This window comes from Ascaphus truei, chromosome 20, assembly GCF_040206685.1.
Source record: "Ascaphus truei isolate aAscTru1 chromosome 20, aAscTru1.hap1, whole genome shotgun sequence".
NCBI lineage: Eukaryota > Metazoa > Chordata > Amphibia > Anura > Ascaphidae > Ascaphus > Ascaphus truei.
Genome location: NC_134502.1, coordinates 5,103,084 through 5,128,739, shown reverse-complemented (window position 1 = coordinate 5,128,739; position 25,656 = coordinate 5,103,084). Strand labels below are relative to the sequence as shown.

Here is a 25,656-nt window from a genome sequence, read left to right as displayed (position 1 = left end):
AGAATGATTTCAAGACTGCAGCCTCGATCCCCAACCTGCCGTGTGTAGCCCCGCCCCCTCCTCAACTCCTGAAACAGTCTGCTGGGGATGAACACACATCGCCCAGCAAACTGCCGCCCTCCCTCCCGAACGCCCTCCCTCCCTCCCTCCCGAACGCCCTCCCTCCCTCCCGAACGCCCTCCCTCCCTCCCTCCCGAACGCCCTCCCTCCCGAACGCCCTCCCTCCCTCCCTCCCGAACGCCCTCCCTCCCGAACGCCCTCCCTCCCTCCCGAACGCCCTCCCTCCCGAACGCCCTCCCTCCCTCCCTCCCGAACGCCCTCCCTCCCGAACGCCCTCCCTCCCTCCCGAACGCCCTCCCTCCCTCCCTCCCGAACGCCCTCCCTCCCTCCCTCCCGAACGCCCTCCCTCCCTCCCTCCCGAACGCCCTCCCTCCCGAACGCCCTCCCTCCCGAACGCCCTCCCTCCAACTTGCACCCTGAACGAGGCCTAAGAGCACTGAATAGGAAGCAGGACTACACCTCACAATAGCCAATGGGGACAAGGAAAGAGATCACATGGCACACAGCAGCCAATGAATGCTGACACCCTGAGCCTCTGTGCGAATTGCCTGCTATCTGGCTTTTGAGTCCTTTCCTTCTCAGCAGGGGCTTCTGGGAGTTGTAGTCCTGCTTCTGATCCTTTGTTGTAACTCTGAAGGCAGCAGGACTACAAATCCCAGAATCACTTGGGAGCGCATGACATCACTCAGAGCGCAGCCAATCAGAGCACAGAGTCCCTCCCCCACATGCTGCAGCTGCCCCCAGGTAGGAGGTGATGTGTTTCTTATGTGTATGTAATATAGTTACACAGAGGCTCTGATTACATTAATCTCCTGTTACACTGTGTGCAGAGACCTGACTATTACATGGGGGCTTCATGCACCCACCTCACATGGGAATGGCTGCTGCTAAATATTCTTACTGGGTGAGGGGCAGAGAAGGGGGGAAGCTGTGTGTGTAACATACATGGAAGGGGGTATGAGACCTGTTATTGCACCAATACACAGGGGACATGTTACAAGCTTTTATTGGTTTATAAGAAATACAGAAACAGAGAATATTATATACAGAGTTGTTATATCTGATTGCAATGGATGTTGGCCATCACACAGACTGCCCCCCCCCTCACACAGACTGCCCCCCCTCACACAGACTGCCCCCCCTCACACAGACTGCCCCCCCTCACACAGACTGCCCCCCCTCACACAGACTGCCCCCCCTCACACAGACTGCCCCCTCTCACACAGACTGCCCCCCCTCACGCAGACTGGCCCCCCTCACGCAGACCCCCCTCCCCTCACGCAGACTGCCCTCCCCTCACGCAGAATGCCCTCCCCTCACGCAGACTGCCCTCCCCTCACACACACTGTCCCCCCCTCACAGACTGCCCCCCTCGCACACTGCCCCTCTCTCCTAACCCCCCCTTTCCCCACACCCACCCTTTCCTCACTACCCTTTCCCCCCATCACACCATGTCCCCACTCCCCCCCCCCTTGATGTGCTCGGCTCTGACGCACGCACTCGCAGACACGCTCTGTCGGCTCTACTGGTTTTTATCACACCTCTCCCATCTCTCATTATTCCTATATAATGTAGCACATATTACATGTTGGTGCAGGGGTGCACAATCATTTCTGGGGTGTGGGGGGTTACAGAGGCCCAGCTCTTCCCCGAAGGCATTTAAATGAAATGCCTGGGATTGCGTGAGGCCGCTGTAACTTCACTTATCCTACCTTCCAGCGACACGTCGCCATGGCAACCCGGCATCAAATGAAGCCGCGGGGTCGCGTTAACATGGCAACGTGACATCACATGTCCCGTGGCGTCATTTGTTGCTAGAGCTGAACGGATAGTGGGGGGAAGCAGGCAGGGGGGCGCAGGGAGAAAAGTTTGCGCTCCCCTGTGCTAGTGCATGATCCTGTCCTGTTTGAGATTTCTAGCTTTCTCCATGGTCTCCCAAGTTGGTCTCTGTCTCTGCCTACCTCTCACTTCTTGATATTGCTGTGAAGGACAAGTACAGTCATGTCCCTAACTGCAGAGGTCACCACCATGTGTTGAAACGCTTCCACAGGAACCAGAAGCATTGTTAGAGTATCTGAATAACTCATTGGTGATGAACAATGACAAGAAGCAGATCACTTCCTCACATCTGTCTCTCACACTGTAAAGTGTCACAGATCGAGAGGTCTTTCTCTTCTGTACCTCACAGTGACACAGACAGAAAAAGCCCTTATTGCTTGAGATCTGTAGATCTTACCCATTCTGTTTGCTTCCAGAGCCCACCATGGAGCATCTGACTAACTCGATGATGATGGACAAGAAGCAGATAGCTGAGGGAATCTTGAATCACACCCTAGACATCATCTACCTGCTGACTGGTGAGGTGAGGGCGTCTACAGAAGGTCATAATGGCACCCCTCGTATCTCCTTCTGTATATAAGGGACCTGCTGTGCATCTGTGTGTTTCTTTGAGATTACATCTGTACCTCCCACTGAATCCCCATGTTTGTTGAAAATCACAAACATATCCGCAATAACTGTGAACAGCATCTTGTTAAAATCACCACAACAGTATTATCTTTTAAATAAAGTAGCACAGATTACATTTTAGTGCAGGATGGTGTCTTGTTTGAGGATTCCTGAAATATGGTCACTTTCCTCATAGTATTTCAGGTTGGTCTCTCTCCTATTATTGATGTGATAGGACAAGTACAGTCACTATTCCTAACTGCAGAGGTCCCCAAGTGGAGAAACACTCCCACAGGGACCAGAGCTCATTCTTGGACTTTCTAAGTAACTCAGTGATGATGAAAAAGTACAAGGAGCTGATGACTCCCTCATATCTGTCCCTCCCACTGCAAAGAGACACCGATAGATATGCCCCTTAGTCTTTCTTCTCTGTACTTCAAAATGCACAGTGACGCAGACAGAAAATGCCTATATCTGTACTTCTGACATCTCCCATGTATCTTTTGTCCCAGAGACCATTCTTGGAGCATCTGACTGACTCGCTGATGATGAACAAAATTAATTATGAGAAGATGACTGAGAGGATCTTGAATCACACCCAGGAGATCATCTACCTGCTGTCTGGAGAGGTGAGAGCTGCTGTACAGAATCAGCGGCCGTTATTCGAACACTTCACACGTTGCATACCTCAGAATACCCATGTCATGGCGCGGGATTTCTTCCAACTTTACCGCCCCTTCCCGCCTTAAGACGCGAGTGCAGAAAGTGGCATTTTAGTGTTAAACACTGAAATTGACACGGTAGCACAGTACTGTACACATTACAATTCATTTCATTGCACAAAAAGAAACAGAATCCATGCACAAACAAAGCAACTGCAATAAACATGTGTGCTGGGGCGGTTGGTCGCATTAATGCTGTGTGGAGTACAGCAGCACACATGAAAACGGCTCCGTGATTTGTTCGAATAACGGCCGCTGCATCTGTAGCGTGTCATAGTGCGTATGTGTGTTACTTTGAGAACCGGTGTCCAGGGACAGATGCAGTTATTCAGTGACAGAGCCTGGGACAGACAAGACAACTTAGCGCATAGGGAGAGCACAAGATAATAAAGGGACATGACTAGGTAGAAGGAGAGAACAGATAAAGTTGATCAGCCATGAGTTTGGACACAATAGAGGATTTTTCTAGTGAGCGGATAGTCCCATTGATTGGCTTTTGTCAGAGATAAAATGAAGGACCGACCAGCCACGTTACCAAATACTGTCAGAAACATATATCACCTACTTGACGAGAAACAATAATTGTGGAAAGCCTGCAAGAGACGAGACCTACAAAAAAGAATCGTTCTGGAATGCGACGGCCGCATGTAGCGTGCAATCACGGAAGCTAAAAGTCGGAGAAAGGACCTCACAGAGCTCCGGCGCATCCAGACAGGTGAGCACACATTTTAAGCGCGAGCCCCCTTTCTCATCTCATACATAACTCTTTCATTCTGTAGGAATACATAACTGTGAGGATGAATTCCCCCCACAGCAGCATCCACCTGCTAACTGGAGAGGTGAGCACTGCTGGTGAATGTTACATTATACCAGAATCATAACTGTTCTGTCCCAAGTTCACTTTGGCAAGTGAGTAGAGGCAGGCAGCTTAACTCACTCCCTGTTGATGCACACAGAGTTCTTATTTTCTTCTGTAATCTCTATTGTAGAACAACAGTAACAAAAAGGGGGGGGGGGACTGGGCAGGTAACAAATATAAGGGAGAGGTCAATTATATTAACTTTACCAGAGGAGATAGGTGAGGTGACTTCTCAAGATGGCTGCTGGCTGAAAGAGACAGTATGCTTGCCTGTTCAAGAAGGAAATATATCATGGAGAAACCAACAGCCAGGGGTCTTGGAACATACCAAATTGGAGCCAGTACAGTAGTTACCCTTTATTGACCACGCTCTGTCTGGACCTGTGTGTATTATTCTATCTTCTCTCTGATTCACTTCATGTTGTTGTTTTACTGTCTCTTTATAAGTAATTACAGAATAAATTGCTTTATGTGAACGCTGAATGGCATTCTCTCTCTCAGGTACCTATAAGGTGTGAGGATGTTGCTGTCTATTTCTCTATGGAGGAGTGGGACTATATAGAAGGACACAACGGGCTTTACAAGGACGTAATCGTGGAGAATTACAAGTCCCTCAAATCTTTGGGAATCCCGTTAAACAGGAGTTCAGGTAGAACTATGTTTTAAAAAGTTCATAACTTCCTGCTAGATTCAATAGAAGTGACATACAGACAAACTCACGTGTAACAAGAATGGTAGAGATGAAAATAAAAAAGGGACGAGAACAAAAAAGAAACAATAGTGCAATTTGTTTCCAAAAGTTAATCAGTGTATTAACTAACATCCATGGTTGCACTCACATTTGGGAAGTTCTTTTAAGCATTTAGCATTTGAGGAGTCTCTCATTTTAGCTCTCACCTCGATCACTCTCCTGCACATATTCTCTAGGGTCACTCGGGCTGCAGACACAACTTCCCTATGGTGTAGTTCAGATTCCATCCTCAAACCTAGTCTCCGAGATGCTCCGTCAGTGTGTGGTTTCACATGCACACTCAATCATTCTTGGGGATCGTGCAGAAACGTCAATGGGGGTTGGGTAATGTCCTCTGTTTACTCGGCTATCTCCATCCTACGCGTTTCGCCGTGGTACTCGGCTTCATCGGGCAAGCCACAGGGTTGCACTACTACTACTAAATTAGCTGGAAGCTATGAGCTCTTATGAACTTTTTTGGACTTATTTGCTTACCCCACAGTGGATGATGGATATTGAGTTGCTACACCAGTTGATTTATTGCTTAAAAACTATCAATTGTTGTTTTATTTAGCTGTGTTGTCTTAGAGTTTTTATAGATGTTTTAGATACATTCACCAGCATAATATATTTATATCATATATACTTTTTTTATTATTGGGGATCGTAAAAAAAACGTCAATGGGGGTTGGGTAATGTCCTCTGTTTATTCAGTTTGAATGGGACTGCATGGACCCCCCGCTATGTTAATCCTATGGGCCATTAAGAATCGCACAGAAATGTTGAGGCATTTACTGTGTGACTGCCCAAGAATTTCCAAGGCAAGAGTTCTAATACTCGTGGCTGCATCTGTAATGTAATATTTAGTTGAATAGTTATATATAGAACTATGTTTTGTTTGTTATGGACAAGGTTGATGCCAATTACGTAAAAGATATGATCAGCAGAGATACAAGATTGCAGTCTGTCTCTCTGCTGTGTTAGCAGAACACCGTCCCAAGTGTATTAAAATGGCGATGTAACCCTTTTTGGTAAAAAAACTCTCAATTAAAAGGTTTTTATATCTTAATTTAAATGTATACACATCTGTTTAATCCTCTATTGGAACTAACAATCCACCACTATGAAAATCTAGATATTGTATCAATTAAAGAGCAGGGAGAGGAAGAGAGAGGAGAAAAGGACATTCAACCGGGGACACTCCACCCAGACACCAGTGCAGGTGAGTAACATACAGGATAATAATCTCCATGGAACGTGGGTCAGAATTAGTAGATAGTCTCCCGGAGTTCTTAAATGTTAAGTTCATGTGAATATTTTTGACTGTTTAAAAACCATTAATAATGTTAGTATTTATATTCCAATGTTATTTTCTAGTAAAGCCATTTTAATAAAAAATGATTTAGGGAAAAAAAGAGAAAATGTATTCAGTTTACCGTTATTTTCTTTTCCGGGTCTCCACTCTCTGCAGTGGGTACTAAATGGGATAGTTCCTCCCCTTCAGCCGTAGTAGGACAGGAGAGTCTTCTGCAGGTCCTATTATATAAGTCCCTCACCTTACCTGTAGGACAGACTTCGGTTTCTCCCATGGATGTAAAAATATATATAATATAGAGAGGATAGGAACATGAAGGAAGGCGTTTACTTAATTTAAATGAAATGGGAAATTATTTTTGGAAGCAAATAGAAAACTGGTCTTAAAACTGCTTTATCCTGGTGAAACGTCAAAGCCTGGAGACCCGCCAGTCTTCTCGCTGATGTGATTGTCATCCTGGTCAACAGAATTTGCTGCAATTGTTGAAATTGGTGACCCACCAGGAATTGTAAGACCAATGAAAGATCCCATGTTAGTATTGTGCTTCTTATTTTGGGTCTTAGCGGTTGGACTGCTTGTAGAAATCTTGTAATAAGCCTGTACAGTATGTATATCTTTATTTATATAGGGCCATCCATGCACATAGTGCTTCACAGCAGTAATACATGTGGCATAATATAATACATAATAAAAATAAGCTCTTGAGACATAAAAGTAAGATTAGGAAAAGGAGTCCCTGCTCTGAAAAGCTTACAATCTAAGTAGTAAGTAAGGGGAATTTACAGAGACAGTAAGAGGGTGTTCTGTTAACTGCATCAGCAAGGGGTTGAGGTCAATGAATAAATGTATAGTATCAGCCATGGAGCAACCCATATGGTTTGTTAAAGAGGTTTGTTTTAAGATTGGTCTTAATGGTGGAGAGCTAGGGTGCCAGTCGGACATTGAGGGGAAGGGCATTCCAGAGGCGTGGGTCAGTGAGGGAGAGAGAGGTTTTATATGGGAGATGACTTCAGATGCAAAAGGGACAGACAAAAAACGTCCTTGAGCAAAACGCAAGAGTTGGGCATGTGCATAATGAGATATTAGTACTGAGAGGTAAGGAGGGTCAGAGGAGTGAATTGCCTTAAAAGAAAGAAGGAACATATTGTAAGTAATACAGGATTGAATAGGAAGCTTGGAGAGGGATTTTGGCAGGAGAGTCACTGAAACAATTTAGGAAAGAGTAAAATGATTCTAGCAGCATTTAAGGTAGATTGTACGGGAGACAGGTGAGAACCGGGAAGGCTGGACAGTAGAAGGTTACAATAGACGAGATGGGAGAGGATAAGGGCCTGCATTTGAGTTTTAGCAGTAGAGCAACAGAGGAAAGGGTGTATCTTGGCAAATGGGGGAAAAAAGCAAGAGTCGGGAAGGTGTCTGATGCTAAATTCCTCTCTAGTAGTGCAGATAATGCCGAAACCTGGCCCTTTCAGTAACGTAGACTGAAACCCTTGTCAAAACCATCTTGCAAAAATTCTATCAATGACTAAAAAGAGAGGTCAGAAAAATCTTGATTTTTCTTCTGACACCAGTCTTGAAATCAACGGTATATTAATGAGATTGAGGTGTTCCTGGCTGGCATTAGTGTTGCAATTGCCTTATCTGAACATCCCTTCTTTTTCAGTATGTGCCACTTAATCTCCATGTCCCCTGAAAGACTGGGAGATGCCATGTGGGATCTATTGCCATATTCACCAGATGGGCAAACCATGTTCTTCTTGTCTTATTCGAGTGATCATATGAAAACCTTGAGCAGAAGCAGTCAACTTTTTTTGTGTTTGAGATAGACCTCATGGAGCCCTCTCTGGGGCTGACCCTGTGGATACATCAGCTGGTAAAATAGCCCAACATCTAATTCCCATTCATCTGGACAGATTCTTGTTTGGCTCAAAAAGTCAGCTGCAGCATTTTCTTTTGCATCTGGGAATATGAACCGCTGTGATGTTGTTCGTGTGGTCTTCCTAAGACATGATGTGAGTCTCCCGCTTCTGGTTCCTTCTTCTTTTGCAATGTATTTTACCATGGCAATATTATCAGATTCTACTCTTATATTATTGACTTTAATACAAGCGTGACATTTTTTGATCATGTTCTTCACTGCACTCATTTTTAGCATGTTTGCTGGAAGCTCTTTGTAGGACCTTGGCCAACTTCCTTGTGCCAACCGTCTTCCCATCTGCACTCCCCATCCAGCACTGATTGTTGGTTATTGTTATTCAATCACCTTCCTGGAGGGATCGTTTATTATGTAGATTTTGTGGGATTTCCCACCATCTTAGATCCAGTCCTGTTCTGGTATAAATGTAAATATTTTGCTCTAGATATTTTGGATCTGTGTTCCATTGATCTAAGAATGTTTTCCGCAGTGGTTTAATATGGAATCTTTCCCATCACCCATGATTTTCCAAGATTGTGATTACTGTGTGTGTGTTCGACAGTAACACCTTTTGTCTTGAGATGTTAACAATAATTCTTCCTGTTCATCCAGTCATTGATATATCTGGATAGCCCTCTATCTCAACTCAACCACCAATGGAACTACTACCTTGGTAAAGGTGCTAATCCAAAAGGGATGGCAGTGTATATATAATGCTTTCCCCTTACTGGAATTATGAAGAATCTCTGATGGCTCTGTGTGATGGGTAGGTTCAGATATGCATCCTTCAGGTCTATTGAAACCAACCAGTTCTTTGGCTTGACTTCGTGAATAATTGTGTTTAATGATACCATCTTGAATTTTCTTAGTTGGATGAAAGTATTGAACCTCCTGAGATACAGTACTGCTCTGAATTCTCCATGTACTTTTCTGACCAGAAATATTCTGGAGTAGTCCTGTTCTTTTTTTGAGAACGAGGGACTTCCCTTATCACTCAATTCAGTGTTAGGTTCATTAGGATACGTTCTAAGTCTTCGATTTCTATGTGCCATGTACTGCTGGAAATCAAAAATTATCTTCCTCTTGTTTCTGAGTGAACTCCAGATGGTAACCTTATTGGATGACTTAAAGAACCCACTTGTCTCTTACAGATTGAGCCCATACAGCTGTGAACTGCACGTGCCTTCCTCCCACAGTGAATTGCAGGGCCCTCCTTATTTAATGTAAAATGTTCCCTTCCAACGGATCCTCTTCATGCTGATTTGCTATGAGAGAGGTTTCCCAGAACGAGAGACCTTGGCGCATGCATGTAACACATTCTGAGGATTATAAAAACACTTTGCTGTTCTCTCCTGCGGCAGGAACACAGTTCCCACTAACATTGGATTTTGCATCCCGTTTTTGGCTGATGGATATATTCTCCTTTCAAAGGCAGAGAACATAGATTGTTCTTTGTGGTGGAGCCTGCCACCCAATGTCTCAGGGGAAAAGGAAGAAAGCACAAGACCCTCATAGTGTAGTATGTAAAAATAGAATTTATATATGGAAGGTAAAATATGCACGTACAGAATAGAAATACTATATATAGGCATGTACTGTAGGTATAAAACCTAGTAATGGATAAGACGCTCCCACGACTGCTGCACAGGATCCACAGATGGCACCACGTCTTCCTTCACCGGCTACGATATGACCACGGATGCCGAAGTTGTTCACCCTCACATCTCTGCTCCTCCAAGAAATGGGATAGCCAGAGTTGGTGGAGTGAGTAGAAGAATATCAACCGTGATCCACTTTCTCCAGCAGTTACAGCTCTTGGGTACTGCGCGTCTCAGCCTCCAATCAGCACAACATAAAGAAGGAACCCCACGCGTCGAGAGGCGTAACCACAGAGTGACGTGTACCACATCACAAACTCCAACCCATCACAGCATCTCTGAAGAAGTTACCTTGCGTCATGAAACGCGGTGGAGTTTTCATTTTGATCCAATATGTTTATTGGATTTATTAAGCTCAGTTGAGCTATTTCTGGACTTTTATTTCAACATTAGACGCTTCTGCTAGATGCTGTTTGATCGCATTCCGATTACGATGCCTGGACGCTGAGACCGCACTGCTTCCCCTCTGGGACCAGAGCTATGATTGGTTGGAGTTTGTGACACGGTACACGTCACTCTGTGGTTCCGCCTGTCGATGCATGGAGTTCCCTCTCTCTGCTGTGCTGATTGGAGGTTGAGACACGCAGTACCCAAGAGCTGCAACTGCTGGAGAAGGCGGATCTCAATTGATATTCTACTACTCTGGCTATCCCGTTCCTTAGAGGAGCAGAGATGTGAGGGTGAATAATTTCGGCATCTGTGGCCATATCGTAGCCTTTGAAGGAAGACATGGTGCCTTCTGTGGATCCTGTGCAGCAGTCGTGGGAGCGCCTTATCCATTACTGTTTTTTCTACTGTGACAAAAGTACCCTTTTGCTATGTACCTTTCATCCAGGGATCACCACTTCCAGGTAGCGGAGACAGTCTTCTGACACAGAGGTGAAAATAAAGCTTTGGCCTGTTTATTTTACCATTAAGATGTTACAGCAGATAAAATGAATAAATCAAAATAAACAAAAGTCCTTGCTCCACTGAGCAAAAAACACCGCTCTCTTAGTACAAGCTTCTCTGAAAACAAATTGGTCTGCTCACAGGCAGGCTTTAACAGCTGCTCCTCTTCATTAGCAGTTGTAGCTGTGTGAGACCAGTGAGAGCTAGAAGTCCCGGTCTGGATTCTACCTGGTAAATCTCCAGAACATGGAGTGGAGCACTGGCCCACCCTACTCTCCAAGTGCTCCGCCCCAGGGACCCAATAGAAGGCGAAAAAATCCAAAATTACACACTGCATCTCCCTGGGGCTTAATTTTGGCAGAAACCCTGCAATAATTGAGGGGCAACATATACACTTTCCACTACCATCCCCTTATATCTGTCACAATACCTACATGCCTATATAATATTTCTATTCTGCACGTGCATATTTTACCTTCCGTATACAAATTCTATTTTTACATACTACACTATGAGGGTCTTGCGCTTTATTCTTTTTCTCTTTATCTAGCTGGCGTTATCTTGACCTCAGCCTTTCCAGTACAGCTTCAGACCCTCTACTTGTAAAGAGATGTTTATTATTATATATATTTGCACTGTGGTGTTATTTGTCTAGGTCACGTACACAGTATTTTACTCACTAATATATGTTAAACTTCAGATGCTTATCTGTGGTTTCATATAGTTTTCACATTTTTGCAGTATAGGTCTAGTATGACCATTTAATTATAATTAATTTTTACACATTTTTGATGTGCTTGGACATCTTTTCTATATACCCAATGTCTCAGCCACAATGGTGCCCTTCTCACTGCCATTGAAAGGGCCATGGATCTTACTGATCTGTTGTCAAATTAATTTCTCTGAGAGCACTCAGGATCAATCCTCTCATTGTATCCTTCTTGAGTGTTTCTTCCATGTAAGCTGCTCCGATGTGCATGGCTCTGGATAGGGATGTTATTGCTACTGTTGGTTTGCATACTGAAAAATACTTTCCTATGACACACTCCATTTTTCAGTCCATAGCGTCTTTGAAGGATACAGCTCCTCGACATGCAACTTAATTTTTCTAGCAATCCTTGTGATTGCAGCGTAAACTTTAGGAGGGCTTCCCAAAAACCTGACCAATTTTTCTCAATAGAAATCATCCCGGCAAATCTTTTAAGAGCAAGCAATTTCTTGTCTGGCTGTGTCCACTCAGCCTCCATCACCCACTTTATAACCTTGTGCAGGGGGAAATATCTCATCTTCCTTTGTGAGCCCATAAATAATTTCTTACTTCATGCATTATTCTTCTGTGTCTTGTAACTCCAGTATTTACCTCATTGCCTTAATTAAGGGGTCTACAAGGTCTAAATTAAAATCCAAATCTTCATCTAACCCCCACCTGTTTAGATGAATCCCAATATTTGCCCCCGAATGTTGCTGAAATACATCTGACCCCTCTGGAAAAGAGTCTTCTTGTCTAGACTTGTTTGTGACTGTGACCTTTTGGGAGACTGCTTGCTTGCATGCTCAATCTGCACTCTTTTCCTGGTTTTCTAAGTGCCTCCGCATACCACAAGCATAATAGAGGAATTCCGTCACTGTCGCGCCTATGACGTCATCGCACATGCCGCTTGTAGACATATTGACCACTTCCGATCGTCAGCACTCACGTGGGATGCCATTACCAGCCCTATAAGGCCTACCCTGGCCTTGTGTTTCACTGATTGTGTTCCAGAACACAGACACCGGCAGGTGCTTCAGGGGGGAGAGGCTGACGACTCCTGAATATAACTGCACGGTGAGTCCTATTTCAAAATAACAAATCCTACTGCTACGCGGTAGGAAAGAGAAAATATTGTTCTTGCATGTAAGTTGAGGGCCTTATATACAGTACTAGTACCTACAGAAGAATTTTCTGTCCCAACAGCGGCTACAGGTGAGGAGCTATCCAATTTGGTACCCACTGCCATGTGGAAAACAGTAAAACACATTAAGTAGAATATGGATTAAATATGAGAGTCAATGAAATAAGAAAATGTAATTGGTATTGAATGATTTGAGCAGATGAAGTTAAAGATGAAATTGTACCAAGGGCTGAGCAAATAGAGGGGACGAGTGTGAAAAGTCACCTGGAAGCTCAGGAGATGGAAAGCCTTGAAGTTACCAGCACAGGTGAGTAGAACATGTGTGAAGATAGCAGTTCAGAGCCCATATTTCCCCCATGTGCAGAAAAAAATTATTACAATTCAAATGTATGTGTAGGTATGTTCTGAAGGAAATTATGTTGTGCACCAGTATTAAAAGTAATTAGAAAAATTCCTTAGCATTCCTTATTTTAACCTTCAGATTACTCTAATAATGTTCCTGCTATGGCCCAGGGCATGCCATACTGTAGGTCCTTATGTCATTCCAGGTAAATCATCATTAAAATGCTAGTTTTCTTTGGGTTGATCAGAATCCCAAGATCAGAATTCTGTTTGTCACCCTGGGGGAGATCCCCGAACATGTGATTGCTACCAATGGGGATCGCGACCCCGTGAAGTCCTGTGGCCCATCTTTAGGAGCATCACCTTTACCTTACAGGGTGGTGATATTATATTGCAGCATGGAGATGAGCCTTGTTTTTCTATTTGTTTTGTTTTCATATCTACACATACAGAGAACACCCGCACAGCTGAGTAATGAACCACAGTGAGGTGCTTACTAGGTAGGGGCATACATGTATAATGGAGAAAAGGAAACCTAGTGTTCAAGTGCTCTGTCACAACTGAATGTATAATGATTTTGTTAAAATACTTTATTGATAACCAATGAATAAAAAAAGGGGGTTTAAAATAAAATATATATCAAACAGCACGTGACTGTGTCATTTGTAACATAACTACGAATAGTTAGGTTGATAGTACATATGGAGATCCTTGATTGATATTCAGGATCTTGTTCTATACATATAGCTGCCTACAGATATAGGAATGGGGCCGTAGTGGGACCACTATGTAGATAAAGTCTTGTCCCAATATAGATGTATCAGAGCGTGTAATTATCAACGCGCTATAATAGTAGACTTAGTATGGTATATATGTTAATAATCCAAGGCATCAAATGCGAAGATAGATCTGATGTGTGTAACTACCTGTAATAAATGGTCAATAATGAACCGGAGGGTAACCTCGTTCATACTGCTTGGCGAGATGTCAAGCTGTGAGGGTAACACTAGAGGGGAACACTAAATAAAGTAACACCCCATAAGCCATTTTAGCCAAAAATGGATGACAGCGTATGCACAGTAAAATAACTAATGTAGACACCCACAATAGGGTATTCGTGCATATAGTGCCAACCTAATACATGTATTGATCTATACTGTGGCTCGGCTGTTGGGCTAATGCAGGGGGTAGTGATACCTCCTCAAGGATGTGTATGATCAACTAGTCTTGTATCTCCAATAAGGGAGATGACTAGTATATAGTATGAACTCTCACAGTACTCACATAAGGAGTGTTTGGGGCAAATGAGTGCAGTGTATACGCTGGGAGGTTCGCATTGGGAAATAATTGGCATAAGCGAAGCACTAAAGAGAGCCTCCGCAATACGTATTATATACAGTGCATGGTAGGCAATGCGTGATTATCGCATGTAGTACATGATAGGCGTGATAGGGTAGTTTTAAAGTCGGCTTAGTGACTGGAAGGTGTTGCTTACCTAGACACTGGTATAACAACAGCTGAAACCGGCTGGTTCCTACAGCAAAAGGTAAGTGTCGTGCGTTGCGATCAGTGTAGACCCGCAGTCCACGAACACCCCCTAAACGCTTCGGTAGATATGGATATCAGCCTTAGTATACAGTCATGTGCAGTAGTTTGTCCAGATGGGACCACCGTGTTGCACATGAAATAATCAATACAGGCTCTAGTTATAGTGGTTAACGTTAAGCGCAGAATGACTTCAGCCGAAGGATACTTCTTAATAGCCGGTGTGTAACAGCTGATACGAGCGGCTCATCACGCCAGAGGCAAGTGCCGTGCAGTAGGTTGCTTTAGACCTGTCACCCACGTAAACCCCTCACCCTTTTCCCTTTAATCAACAAGGTGAAAGAGTATGCAGGTAAGTGTAGTATAATAGCCAGAATATTTTAGGAGATGCACAGCCCATAAAAAATATACTGTGGAGAGGCGCATGCGCGATGGTGAGGTGGGTAGCTGCTTAAGTTGAGAGCTCCCGCCCCCGCCGCACGAAGCACACATTAATAACACTTATTAAATAAATTTTTGCCCTTATAACTACCAAATACCAATCGGGGAATAACTCAGGATGGCCCCGCAGTCCACGAAGAAAAAACAGACCGGCGATCTAAGGAGATATTTGAGCCGGACGGCAACGAGGGGGGCCGAGGCAGACATGGCGCCGGGCTCTGCCGCGGGCTCAGAGTCGGAGGAGGAGATGGAGGACACAGCAGGCCAATTACCCGTGCAAAGATGCGACTTCGACCGTCTCTATAACAGCATGAAGTCGCTCTTCCGCGCTGAAATACAAGAACTAAAGAAAGAAGTCCAAGGCCTGGGAGAACGCACAGGAGCACTGGAAGAAAAAATGGCGGCCACCACTACCACCGCGCGGAAAGCGGAGAAGAGGGCAAACCACCTACAGGCCCAGATCTCAGAGCTGGCAGAAAGACAGGAGGACTCTGAGAACCGAGACCACCGGAGCAATCTCCGTATCAGAGGCATCTCGGAGGACATTACAGAAATAAAAGAGTATATCACCCGCTGGATGTCCACCTTACTCCCGGAGGTTCCCGCAACGGAGCTAGCGACCGGGCCCTCCGAAGCCGGCCAGCAGCCAATGACCAACCACACGATGTGATAGCTCGGATGCACTACTTCAGCACCCGAGAGGCAGTACTTCAAACAGCAAGGGGCCCAGGGACCTGCAGCTTCGAGGGGGCCTCCCTCCAGCTGTACCAAGACTTATCCCCCATCACCCTGGCCCGACGAAAGAAATTGCAACCTGTCACAAAACTGTTGCGGGACAGAGCAATCCGATACCGGTGGACCTTCAAATTCGGACTCCTGGTCCTGAGGAATGGGAAGGCCATCTCTATGAGAGAGCCAGAAGACGCCCCGGAATTCCTCCGCAAACTCGGGGTAGAAGAAGGCCCAGCTCCGGCCACCCGGAGGGACCAACAGGAGATTGGCAACAGGCCCCCAGTTCCAAAAAACATAAGGAACGGGCGGTAGAGGAGAAAGAGTGAAAGACACGAACACTCTAAAGCGACTGTTATCGCTGTTTTGTCGGCCAAAGTTGAGCCACAGTTTTCCTCCAAAAATGGCGCCATTACCCCTGAGGACGATGATAGCTGACCAACTAGATCCCCACCATCTTCCAGCGGCCCCCGAAGAGCCCCACCAATGCTAAGGAGGCAAGAGACACCCGCGATGTCAAACTTACCTGCAGATCCAGTGGATGCGAAAATCGGGAACCCGGAAACCAGCCTTGACACGCACGCTCCAGAAAATGGCGACATCAGGCTGCTTGGCGGGCTTTCCAACACCTACCGGAAGAAGAAGCCATCTACGCGGGAAGAGCTGACCAGGAGACATCCGCTCCCTTCGACATCCGGCGGCTGAATGGCGACGACCGGATGGACGTCACCGGAAGTCAAGGGATGGCCATCTTGGTTGGGGCACCTCACATCCGGCACCGGAAGCGCCAACCCGAGGGACTGATACAGGCAGCCCGTCACCACCTGAGACGGAGCGGACATTATGGACCCCAACAGAGGGGATTATGGATGGGTGGCAGATCAATAAAAGTTTGATATAGCACGCGGAAACCCCCATCCCCCCATACCCCACCCCCCCCACACCATACCATCACCCCACCCCCCCACCCCCCTATACCAACACCACCCACCTCTCACCCCCCCCACACAACCCCATATCCTCCCCCCATACCGCCCCACTTCCCCCCCATACCCCCCACTTCCCCCCCCTTCCACCACCCCCCTCCCCATACCCACCCTCCCCCACCCCCCCATGCCTTCCCCACCTCCCCGCCCCCCCCACCCCCCTCCCCTACCACCCCCCCCTCATCCCCAATCTACCCCCCCCTTCCACCCCCCCTCTAACCCCCTCACCCCCCCATACCTTCCCCACCCCCCCCAAAAATAGGGAACCCCCCCCCCCCAAAAAAAAGGGGGAGGAGAAACCTTTTGCAGTAGTGCCTCTACAGGAGATCAACACGGTAGGCCCCCATTTACGTGAGCCCTCAAGTCACTTGCACAAACACCCAAGGAGACTATGTAACTGTAAGGGCAGTACATGGTCAGTTCTTTTTATATCCATCAAACCGACTCAGATCCATAGGGCCCAGGCGAAATAGGGAGCTCGCATGCTGGGACAGTAATGGGCACACTCCCACTTTGCACCCCCTAGGGAACACTACTAAGATGAGGTACAACAAGCAAGCATATCAGCAGACACCCCTGCGATCATGCTGCACAACCGCCTATCGCTGGACATTAAAACCACTAGGAAAGACGCTAACGGTCGGTTCATAATAGTGGTTGGGACCATCCGTAGCCAACCACTTACCATAGCAAACGTATACGCCCCTAGCGACCGCGCAGACTCATTCTTTGATAGATTTTTCACGATCTTACAGAAAATAGCACAAGGTGCCATAATATTAGGAGGGGACTTTAACCACACACTCGACCCGCATACAGACAGATGCACCCCGGGCAGACAGAAAAATCCGCAGGGTAGAGCTGCCTGGATCAGAGGCCTCCGAGCCAATAGTCTAGTCGATATCTGGCGCGAGCAACACCCAGGAGAAAGGGAATACACATTTTACTCCCACCCACACGACCGTTACAGCAGGATAGACTACCTCTTTGTGACCAACAGAATGGTTTCGCAGATCTCCCATACGGGAACCCATGATATTTCATGGTCCGATCACGCACCAGTAGAGCTGCGGTGCACCGATTTTGTACTGGACAGGCCAGGAGCGACCTGGAAACTCAATGAGTTCTTAATTAAAATCCCCGAGGTGGCACAATCGATAGGGGAAAAAATCAGGGCTTATTTTAATGAGAACATGGGTAGCGTGACATCTCAATCTACCCTGTGGGAGGCCCATAAGGCGACTCTCCGAGGTGAACTCATAGGGATCGCAAGTAGGCGGAAGAAAGAAAGGGAAAAAAAGATTCACACTTTACAATCTGACCTACAAACCCTATCCGCCCTACACAAACACAATCAACAAGCACAGACCCTTAAGGCATGGCTAGATACCAATACACAACTAAATTTACTGATGGCCTCCCGAGCTGAGAAGGAGCTGACGTGGTCCAAACGGAAATTCTATGAACGAGCCAACAAGCCAGATACCCCGCTTGCCCGTAAACTCCGAAACGTGAGTAGTAATTTCCATATACAGTCAATCCGAACTAGTAAGGGTGGCCTCACTTCTGACCCTAAACAAATTGTGGAAGAATTTAAAACTTATTACGAGACCCTGTACGACGGGGCGAAGGTCTCCCTTTGCGAGACCACTCGTAAACGGCTGAAGGCATTCTTGAAGGAGGCGAACCTGCCCAAACTGAGCAGAACGGAAAGGGACGCGCTACAGGTAGATTTTACAGGTGAGGAAATATCAGAGGTAATCAAAACACTGAAGCCATCGAAGGCCCCAGGCCCCGATGGTTTCTCTAATTTATATTACAAAAAGTTCCGAAAACTGTTAGTACCTCACCTGACTAGGTTGTTTAACTCATTTCTGGAAGGTGCCCCTATACCCAGCCAGATGCTCCAAGCGTCTACTTCAGTGATCCCCAAACCAGGGAAGGACCCAGCTGACGGTAAAAGTTATCGCCCAATCTCATTAATCAATTCCGACACAAATTTTTTTTCCAAACTACTGGCGAACCGCCTCAATACGGTTATGCCCAGGCTGGTCCACCCAGATCAAGTAGGGTTCATCTGCGGGAGGCAAGCGGCGGACAACACTAGACAGATTATAGATTTAATTGATTTGGCCCAAAGACAGAATATCCCGTCTATGGCACTTAGTTTAGACGCCGAAAAAGCCTTTGATCGAATTGATTGGCCCTACCTCACAGAGACGCTTGGAGAGTTTGGGGTGGGAGGGAGAATGTTGGGCGCCATTCTAGCTCTGTATCATGAACCGAAGGCGAAGGTCAGGCACCAGGGCTTCCCCTCGGAGGAATTCCCGATACAGAGTGGCACTAGGCAGGGTTGTCCTCTGTCTCCACTTATATTCGCACTATGCATTGAGCCCTTGGCGGCACATATCCGTAACAACCCAGACATAACAGGAATCCAAATTCAAGACCAGTCACACAAAGTGGCCCTGTATGCGGACGACATTATCTTAATGCTGTCAAAGCCCCTTACCTCTCTGCCGAACGTCTTCAGCTTACTAGATGCATTTAATAAGATTTCGGGGTTCAAAATTAACCAAACTAAATCAGAAGCGTTAAATTTAAACCTGCCAAAGGAGCACAGCAAAACTGATAGAACTAAATTTTAACTTTAAATGGCAAGCCTCCTCTATCAAATACCTAGGGGTAAATATTACCAAAGAATATAGCGCCCTTTACAAAGCCAACTACCCCAGACTGATAAGGACTCTGACGGAGGAGCTCAGACTTTGGTCGGGCTATGCAATTTCCTGGATCGGCAGGATCCAAAGCCTCAAGATGAACCTCCTCCCCAGAATCCTGTACCTCTTTCAGACCCTCCGGTGCAGGTGGCCGGAGATGACATCCTACTGGGGTAGTAAAAAACCACGCATCAAAGCTAGTACGTTAATTCGCCCAACACTACGAGGAGGACTGGGGGTACCTTGCTTGATGGCCTACTTCCGAGCGGCACAATTGACTCAAATTGTACAGTGGCACATGCCGCCGGATCTCCGGAGGTGGGTTGAATTGGAAAAGGAATGTAGCTCCCCTGTAGATCTACAGGACTTAATTTGGCTACCGAAAAGGGCCCAAAAATCCGTAGGGGTGCCGCTGGTGGCAATGAGGAGCTCGTTGGCAGTTTGGGGGGGCACCAGACACAGATGTGCTCTTACCACCCAGCACACATACATGACCCCATTTGTAGGGAACCCTGATTTCGCTCCGGGCATGCCAAGTGGGAACCTGGGGGCCTGGAAAACAAAGGGCCTCACGAAGCTACTACATCTGGAAGGAAGTCCATTATTAAAATCTTTTGACCAAATTAAATCTGAAAGTGGGATACCAAACTCTGAATTCTTTAGATACCTCCAGATTAGAGCACTTTACAACAAAATCCCTAAACGCCCTCGGCGTAACAATTTTGAGCAGCTGTGTTAGAGAGGCACGGACACTAAGGGACTTACTTCTAAGATCTATAGAGAGGTGGTCTGTCCTGGAACCAAAGACAACACTAAATTAAGTTACAGACGTGCATGGGAAGCTGACTTAGGGGAGACTTTAGAAGACGACGACTGGGACTCAATAGTGCTGGCAGCATCCAAAAGCTCGATCTGCACAACCCTGAAGGAGAACGCATATAAGGTCCTAATGAGGTGGTACCTTACCCCAATACGATTAGCAAAGTTTGTAAAAGATTACCCCCCACTGTGCCCCAAACAGTGTAGGGAACATGCAGACTTGCTGCACATGCTGTGGGGCTGCACCAAAGTGGCACCTTTATGGGAGGAAATCCAAGATTGGCTGGAGAGAATTCTCGGACACCCGGTCCCCTTGGACCCCTGGCTGTTCCTGCTGGGCAGGCGCAGGCAGGGGCTAAGCAGACCGGCTCAAAAACTGATTGCACACTTTGCAACAGCCATGAGGTGCGAACTCGCGGCATTGTGGAAGCAACCAGACTTACCCACGATGATGAAAATTCGGAACAGAATCTGGTATGTTTGCCGGATGGAGCAATTGACGAGTTTGGTCAATGACACCGGCACAAATTTTCTAAAAATATGGGCCCCTTGGCTAGATCAATCAGACATCCCAGGGGTGAATGCCACCAATATTCTGCTGTGATAGAAAGAAATGCGTTCTCCTCGGGGGGGGGGGGGGGGGGGCGGCACGGACAGCGACGGATCAGAGCACTGGTAGGGCAGACGTAGGCAGACAGTAAGATGGCAATGAGAAGACCCACACCGAACAAGCACACTATCGGAGGTCACAGATCACAGTCAGGAGATGCTCCTCGACTGGGCCCCCCCTACCCTCCCCCCCCTACCCTCCCCCCCCCCTCCTCCCCTGGGTTCGTCTTGTTCGTCCCGTATGTCCGTTGTCTTTTTTCTTTTTCCCCACAGTACGTTATTATTTGTACCGTTTGGCATTTAAAAATAAAATAAAAAATGGGAACGTGATCACTCATGTATGATAATGGGTTGTTAGACAGTATGCGAACTGTACCATGTCCCAATAAAAACTTTTATGTTGAAAAAAAAAAAATATACTGTGAGTCTGAGTATGTAGTATAATGTAATTAATTGTCCAATTAGGACAACCATAGGCAGTTTATATACCCACTCCTGGCTCAATTGGTATGGGTAACACTTGAAAATCAGCAAAAGCCACCGATAGTGCTTCTTAAAACCGCCGGTAATAACAGCTGATGAACGCGAATCCTCAGTGGGGGCAAGTGCCGTGAGGTAAGGTCTATGTGGATCCGAACCCTCCCGCACCCCCACTGAGCAGGACAGAAAATGTAGGAGGTTACATAAATCAGGTAGAACACATTATTACAGAACTGACAGCGCATAGTCCCCTATATCAGCGCTGATCATTGATATATCAGCGCTGATATGTTCAAGGGCATGCCTAACTAGATAGTGGGCTTATAAACAGCCCCTCAGGGCAGAAGGATCCTGCGGTGTAGAGTATAACACGCAGGATCACCGTAACAAATACATGGAGGTCGCTGAAAGCATAGTAGCATGAAACTATCAATACAATGCTACATTCAAAATGAAAAGCTTCCCGCGTGTGTAGGAGAGTGTGTGGCCCACGCGTGCGTTTCACGTATGAACGCTTCTTCAGGGCACGTAAGAAGCGTTCATACGTGGGTGACGGGTCTAAAGCAACCTACTGCACGGCACTTGCCTCTGGCGTGGGGAGCCGCTCGTATCAGCTGTTACACACCGGCTATTAAGAAGTATCCTTCGGCTGAAGTCATTTGGCGCTTAACGTTAACCACTATAACTAGAGCCTGTATTGATTATTTCACGTGCAACACGGTGGTCCCATCTGGACAAACTACTGCACATGACTGTATACTAAGGCTGATATCCATATCTACCGAAGCGTTTAGGGGGTGTTCGTGGACTGCGGGTCTACACTGATCGCAACGCACGACACTTACCTTTTTGCTGTAGGAACCAGTCGGTTTCAGCTGTTGTTATACCTGTGTCTAGGTAAGCAACACCTTCCAGTCACTAAGCCGACTTTAAAACTACCCCTATCACGCCTATCATGTACTACATGCGATAATCACGCATTGCCTACCATGCACTGTATATAATACTTACGTATTGCGGAGGCTCTCTTTAGTGCTTCGCTTATGCCAATTATTTCCCAATGCGAACCTCCCAGCGTATACACTGCACTCATTTGCCCCAAACACTCCTTTTGTGAGTACTGTGAGGCTTAATTCTATATATAATAGTCATCTCCCTTATTGGAGATACAAGACTAGTTGATCATACACATCCTTGAGGAGGTATCACTACCCCCTGCATTAGCCCAACAGCCGAGCCACAGTATACATTAATACATGTATTAGGTTGGCACTATATGCATGAATACCCTATTGTGGGTGTCTACATGAGTTATTTTACTGTGCATACGCTGTCATCCATTTTTGGCTAAAACGGCATAAGGGGTGTTACTTTATTTAGTGTTCCCCTCTAGTGTTACCCTCACAGCTTGACATCTCGCCAAGCAGTATGAACGAGGTTACCCTCCGGTTCATTATTGACCATTTATTACAGGTAGTTACACACATCAGATCTATCTTCGCATTTGATGCCTTGGATTATTAACATATATACCATACTAAGTCTACTATTATAGCGCGTTTATAATTACACGCTCTGATACATTTATATTGGGCCAAGACTTTATCTACATAGTGGTCCCACTACGGCCCCATTCCTATATCTGTAGGCAGCTATATGTATAGCACAAGATCCTGAATATCAATCAAGGTTCTCCATACTGTATGTACAATCAACCTAACTACTCGTAGTTATGTTACAAATGACACAGTCACGTGCTGTTTGATATATATTTTATTTGAAACCCCCTTTTTTTATTCATTGGTTATCAATAAAGTATTTTAACAAAATCATTATACATTCAGTTGTGACAGAGCGCATGAACACTAGGTTTCCTTTTCTCCAGTATATTGTGTTTTCATATTCAAGTTCTGAATTGTCTTTGTAATGATTACATATAGAGAGAGGACAGCCAATACATAGAGTGGCATAGAAAATATAACCAAACTCGAAAGTGTTACCACCAAAAAGCCAACACCCCTCATTGTCAAATGATGCTCATAGTGAATGAAATGTTAGATTACACTCACTGTTATGATACACTCACTGTGAATTTCCTTCCAACAGATGGATCCATGAGCTGGATCCACACTGCAGCGTGTTCAACAGATAGGACAATGGACAATATCAATTTCCCCTCAGAGGGGAAGTGTCATAAATGCAATGAATGTGGGAGACACTTTGCTAACAAATCTCATCTTATTGTACATCGGAAAACACACACAGGAGAGAAGCCTCATAAATGCAACGAATGTGGGAAATACTTCAACCGCAAATCTAATCTTGTTGCGCATCAGAAAACACATACAGGAGAAAAGCCTCATAAATGCAAAGAATGTGGGAAACAGTTTACTTTCAAATCTAATCTTATTGTTCATCAGATAACACACACAGGAGAGAAGCCTCATAAATGCACAGAATGTGGGAAACAGTTTACTTTAAAATCTAATCTTAATGTACATCAGAAAACACACACAGGAGAGAATGCTCACAAATGCACACAAAAGCCACATAAATGCAATGAATGTGGGAAACACTTCAGCCGCAAATATAATCTTGCTGAACATCTCAGAACACACAGGAGAGAAGCCTTATAAATGCAATGTATGTGGGAAAGACTTTGCTTTCAAATGTAGTCTTATTGTGCATCAGAAAACACACACAGGAGAGAAGCCACATAAGTGTAATGAGTGTGGGAAACATCGGGGGTGATCATTCACCTCATCTTCCCTCTAGAAACGTCATACGTTCACTGACCGTGGGAAACACTTCTAGTAAGCCCTCTCTTAATCGACATCAGATAATTCATACAAGAGAAAAGTCTTATGCTTGAACTTAGTGTGGGAATTGCTTTACTCACAGGTCAAATCTTCTTCAATACCAGAAAACTCATAAAGAAGAGAAATAATGTGTGCCATAAATGTGGGAAATACTTTGGTACCAAATGTAATTTTACAGTATATCAGAGAATGCACAAAGGAGAGAGACTTACGTTCAATATTTTTAGGAAAGCCGCTTTTTATTGCCTCAAAATTCACGAGACAATCCACAGTGTATGTTTTCCCTAAATCTGGGAAATGCTTTTCTGAATAATCAAGTCTTCTTACACACCAGACAAATTTATACAACAAGAGCGAAGCCATGAATCTGGGAAATGGAACTTCTCATGACATCTATATATATATATACTCACCTTGAAAGTCTTGTCACACACAAGCAAACACATGGAGTAGAAGCTGTGTGATTGTCCCATGCGGGAAAAACTTTTTTGATCAATAAAATATTTCTATGCATCAAAAAAGCCACACAAAATGAAAGACATGCTAGTAAACCCACACATGAATCATGGAAAACCTGTTCATGATGGGAAACCCTGTATTTAATTTTCTTTTCTAGAATGTTCAATTTGCACTTATTTTCTGCAAAAATGTCCTGATTAACAATAAATAAAGAAAATGTTGGGGAATTGTTCCTTTTTGTTTTGAACTCAAAGTTGTAGGCGCTGGATTAGTCCTAGAGAAATGTAGATATTAGATTGTGAAAGCAATGTAAACTGTCTTCAACACCGGCCAGAAACTCAAGTTGGCAATTGTCGGCAAAAGTCAGTTATTGTGTCTTAAAAATGAAATTGCAATGCAACCTGTCACTTATTCCCGTTTGTGTGCACGATCCGATATCACACAGATGTTTAGTACTGTACTGTATGTACTTCAAGTTTATTTAATTGAAATCTAAAGGGTAAAAACGTGAACACACCAAAAAGGCTTTTTTTTTTTTTTCAACTTCAAAATTTTTATTGGGTTTCACACCAAAAACATTATGCCACATCCCATTGTAAACGATTTGAAACCCCCCGAGGTTTACCCTTTTCCTTCTCACTATCGAGGGTAAAGTCACTCAAGAGCAACGAGGGACTAACAACATACACTCACAAGACTAGACAAACCTGACTTACTGGACCAGAGACTAGACAACAGAGGAAAAAACACCAAAGGGGGGAAAAGGAGAGGAGGGGGGAGGGGGGAAGGGAATGGACTGCCACCCTGTTCTTTGGTAGTGGAAGATCTGCTGTCGGTCCGTAAGGCGTCCTTCTCCGCGGCTCCTGACGACTCCACCTCTTGGTTCCAATTCGAATAGTCGGGGGGGATCCTACCTGTCATGTGCCTATGTTATAGTATGTTCCGCTCCGTCACCAGAGAACGCACTTGTGTGTATTATAGCAAAATCGTGCTGGCATCTACCCCGGGGATGTCGGATTGGGTGAGCCATGGCTCCCATACTTTAAAAAAAATTTCGGCCAGAGTCATTGACCCAGCTAGTCAACTGTTCCATCTGGCAAACTTGCCACAATCTGTTTCGAATTTTAGAAATGACTGGAATATCTTGCTGTATCCACAATGCTGCGATCTCGCACCGTGTGGCTGTGGCCATATGTGCCACCAGTTTGTGTGCCGTT

At 45.4% G+C, this 25,656-nt stretch overlaps 1 protein-coding gene across 2 annotated transcripts; it reads left to right on the top strand.

Annotated features, from left to right (window-relative positions):
* The first annotated feature begins 469 nt into the window (after positions 1 to 469).
* On the top strand, positions 470 to 25,192 carry LOC142471290 (oocyte zinc finger protein XlCOF8.4-like). 2 transcript variants are annotated; one of them, XM_075578122.1, is made up of 8 exons: positions 470 to 804; positions 2,316 to 2,422; positions 3,021 to 3,137; positions 4,010 to 4,069; positions 4,591 to 4,738; positions 5,955 to 6,041; positions 12,690 to 12,797; positions 23,268 to 25,192. In XM_075578122.1, exons 1-8 carry the CDS (start codon positions 786 to 788, stop codon positions 23,795 to 23,797), a joined length of 1,176 nt encoding a protein of 391 aa, XP_075434237.1. In that variant the 5' UTR covers positions 470 to 785; the 3' UTR covers positions 23,798 to 25,192. The 2 variants fall into 2 exon arrangements, with proteins under 2 accessions (XP_075434237.1, XP_075434238.1); XM_075578123.1 differs by lacking the exon at positions 470 to 804 and having other exon boundaries at positions 2,316 to 2,417.
* Positions 25,193 to 25,656: the final 464 nt, after the last annotated feature.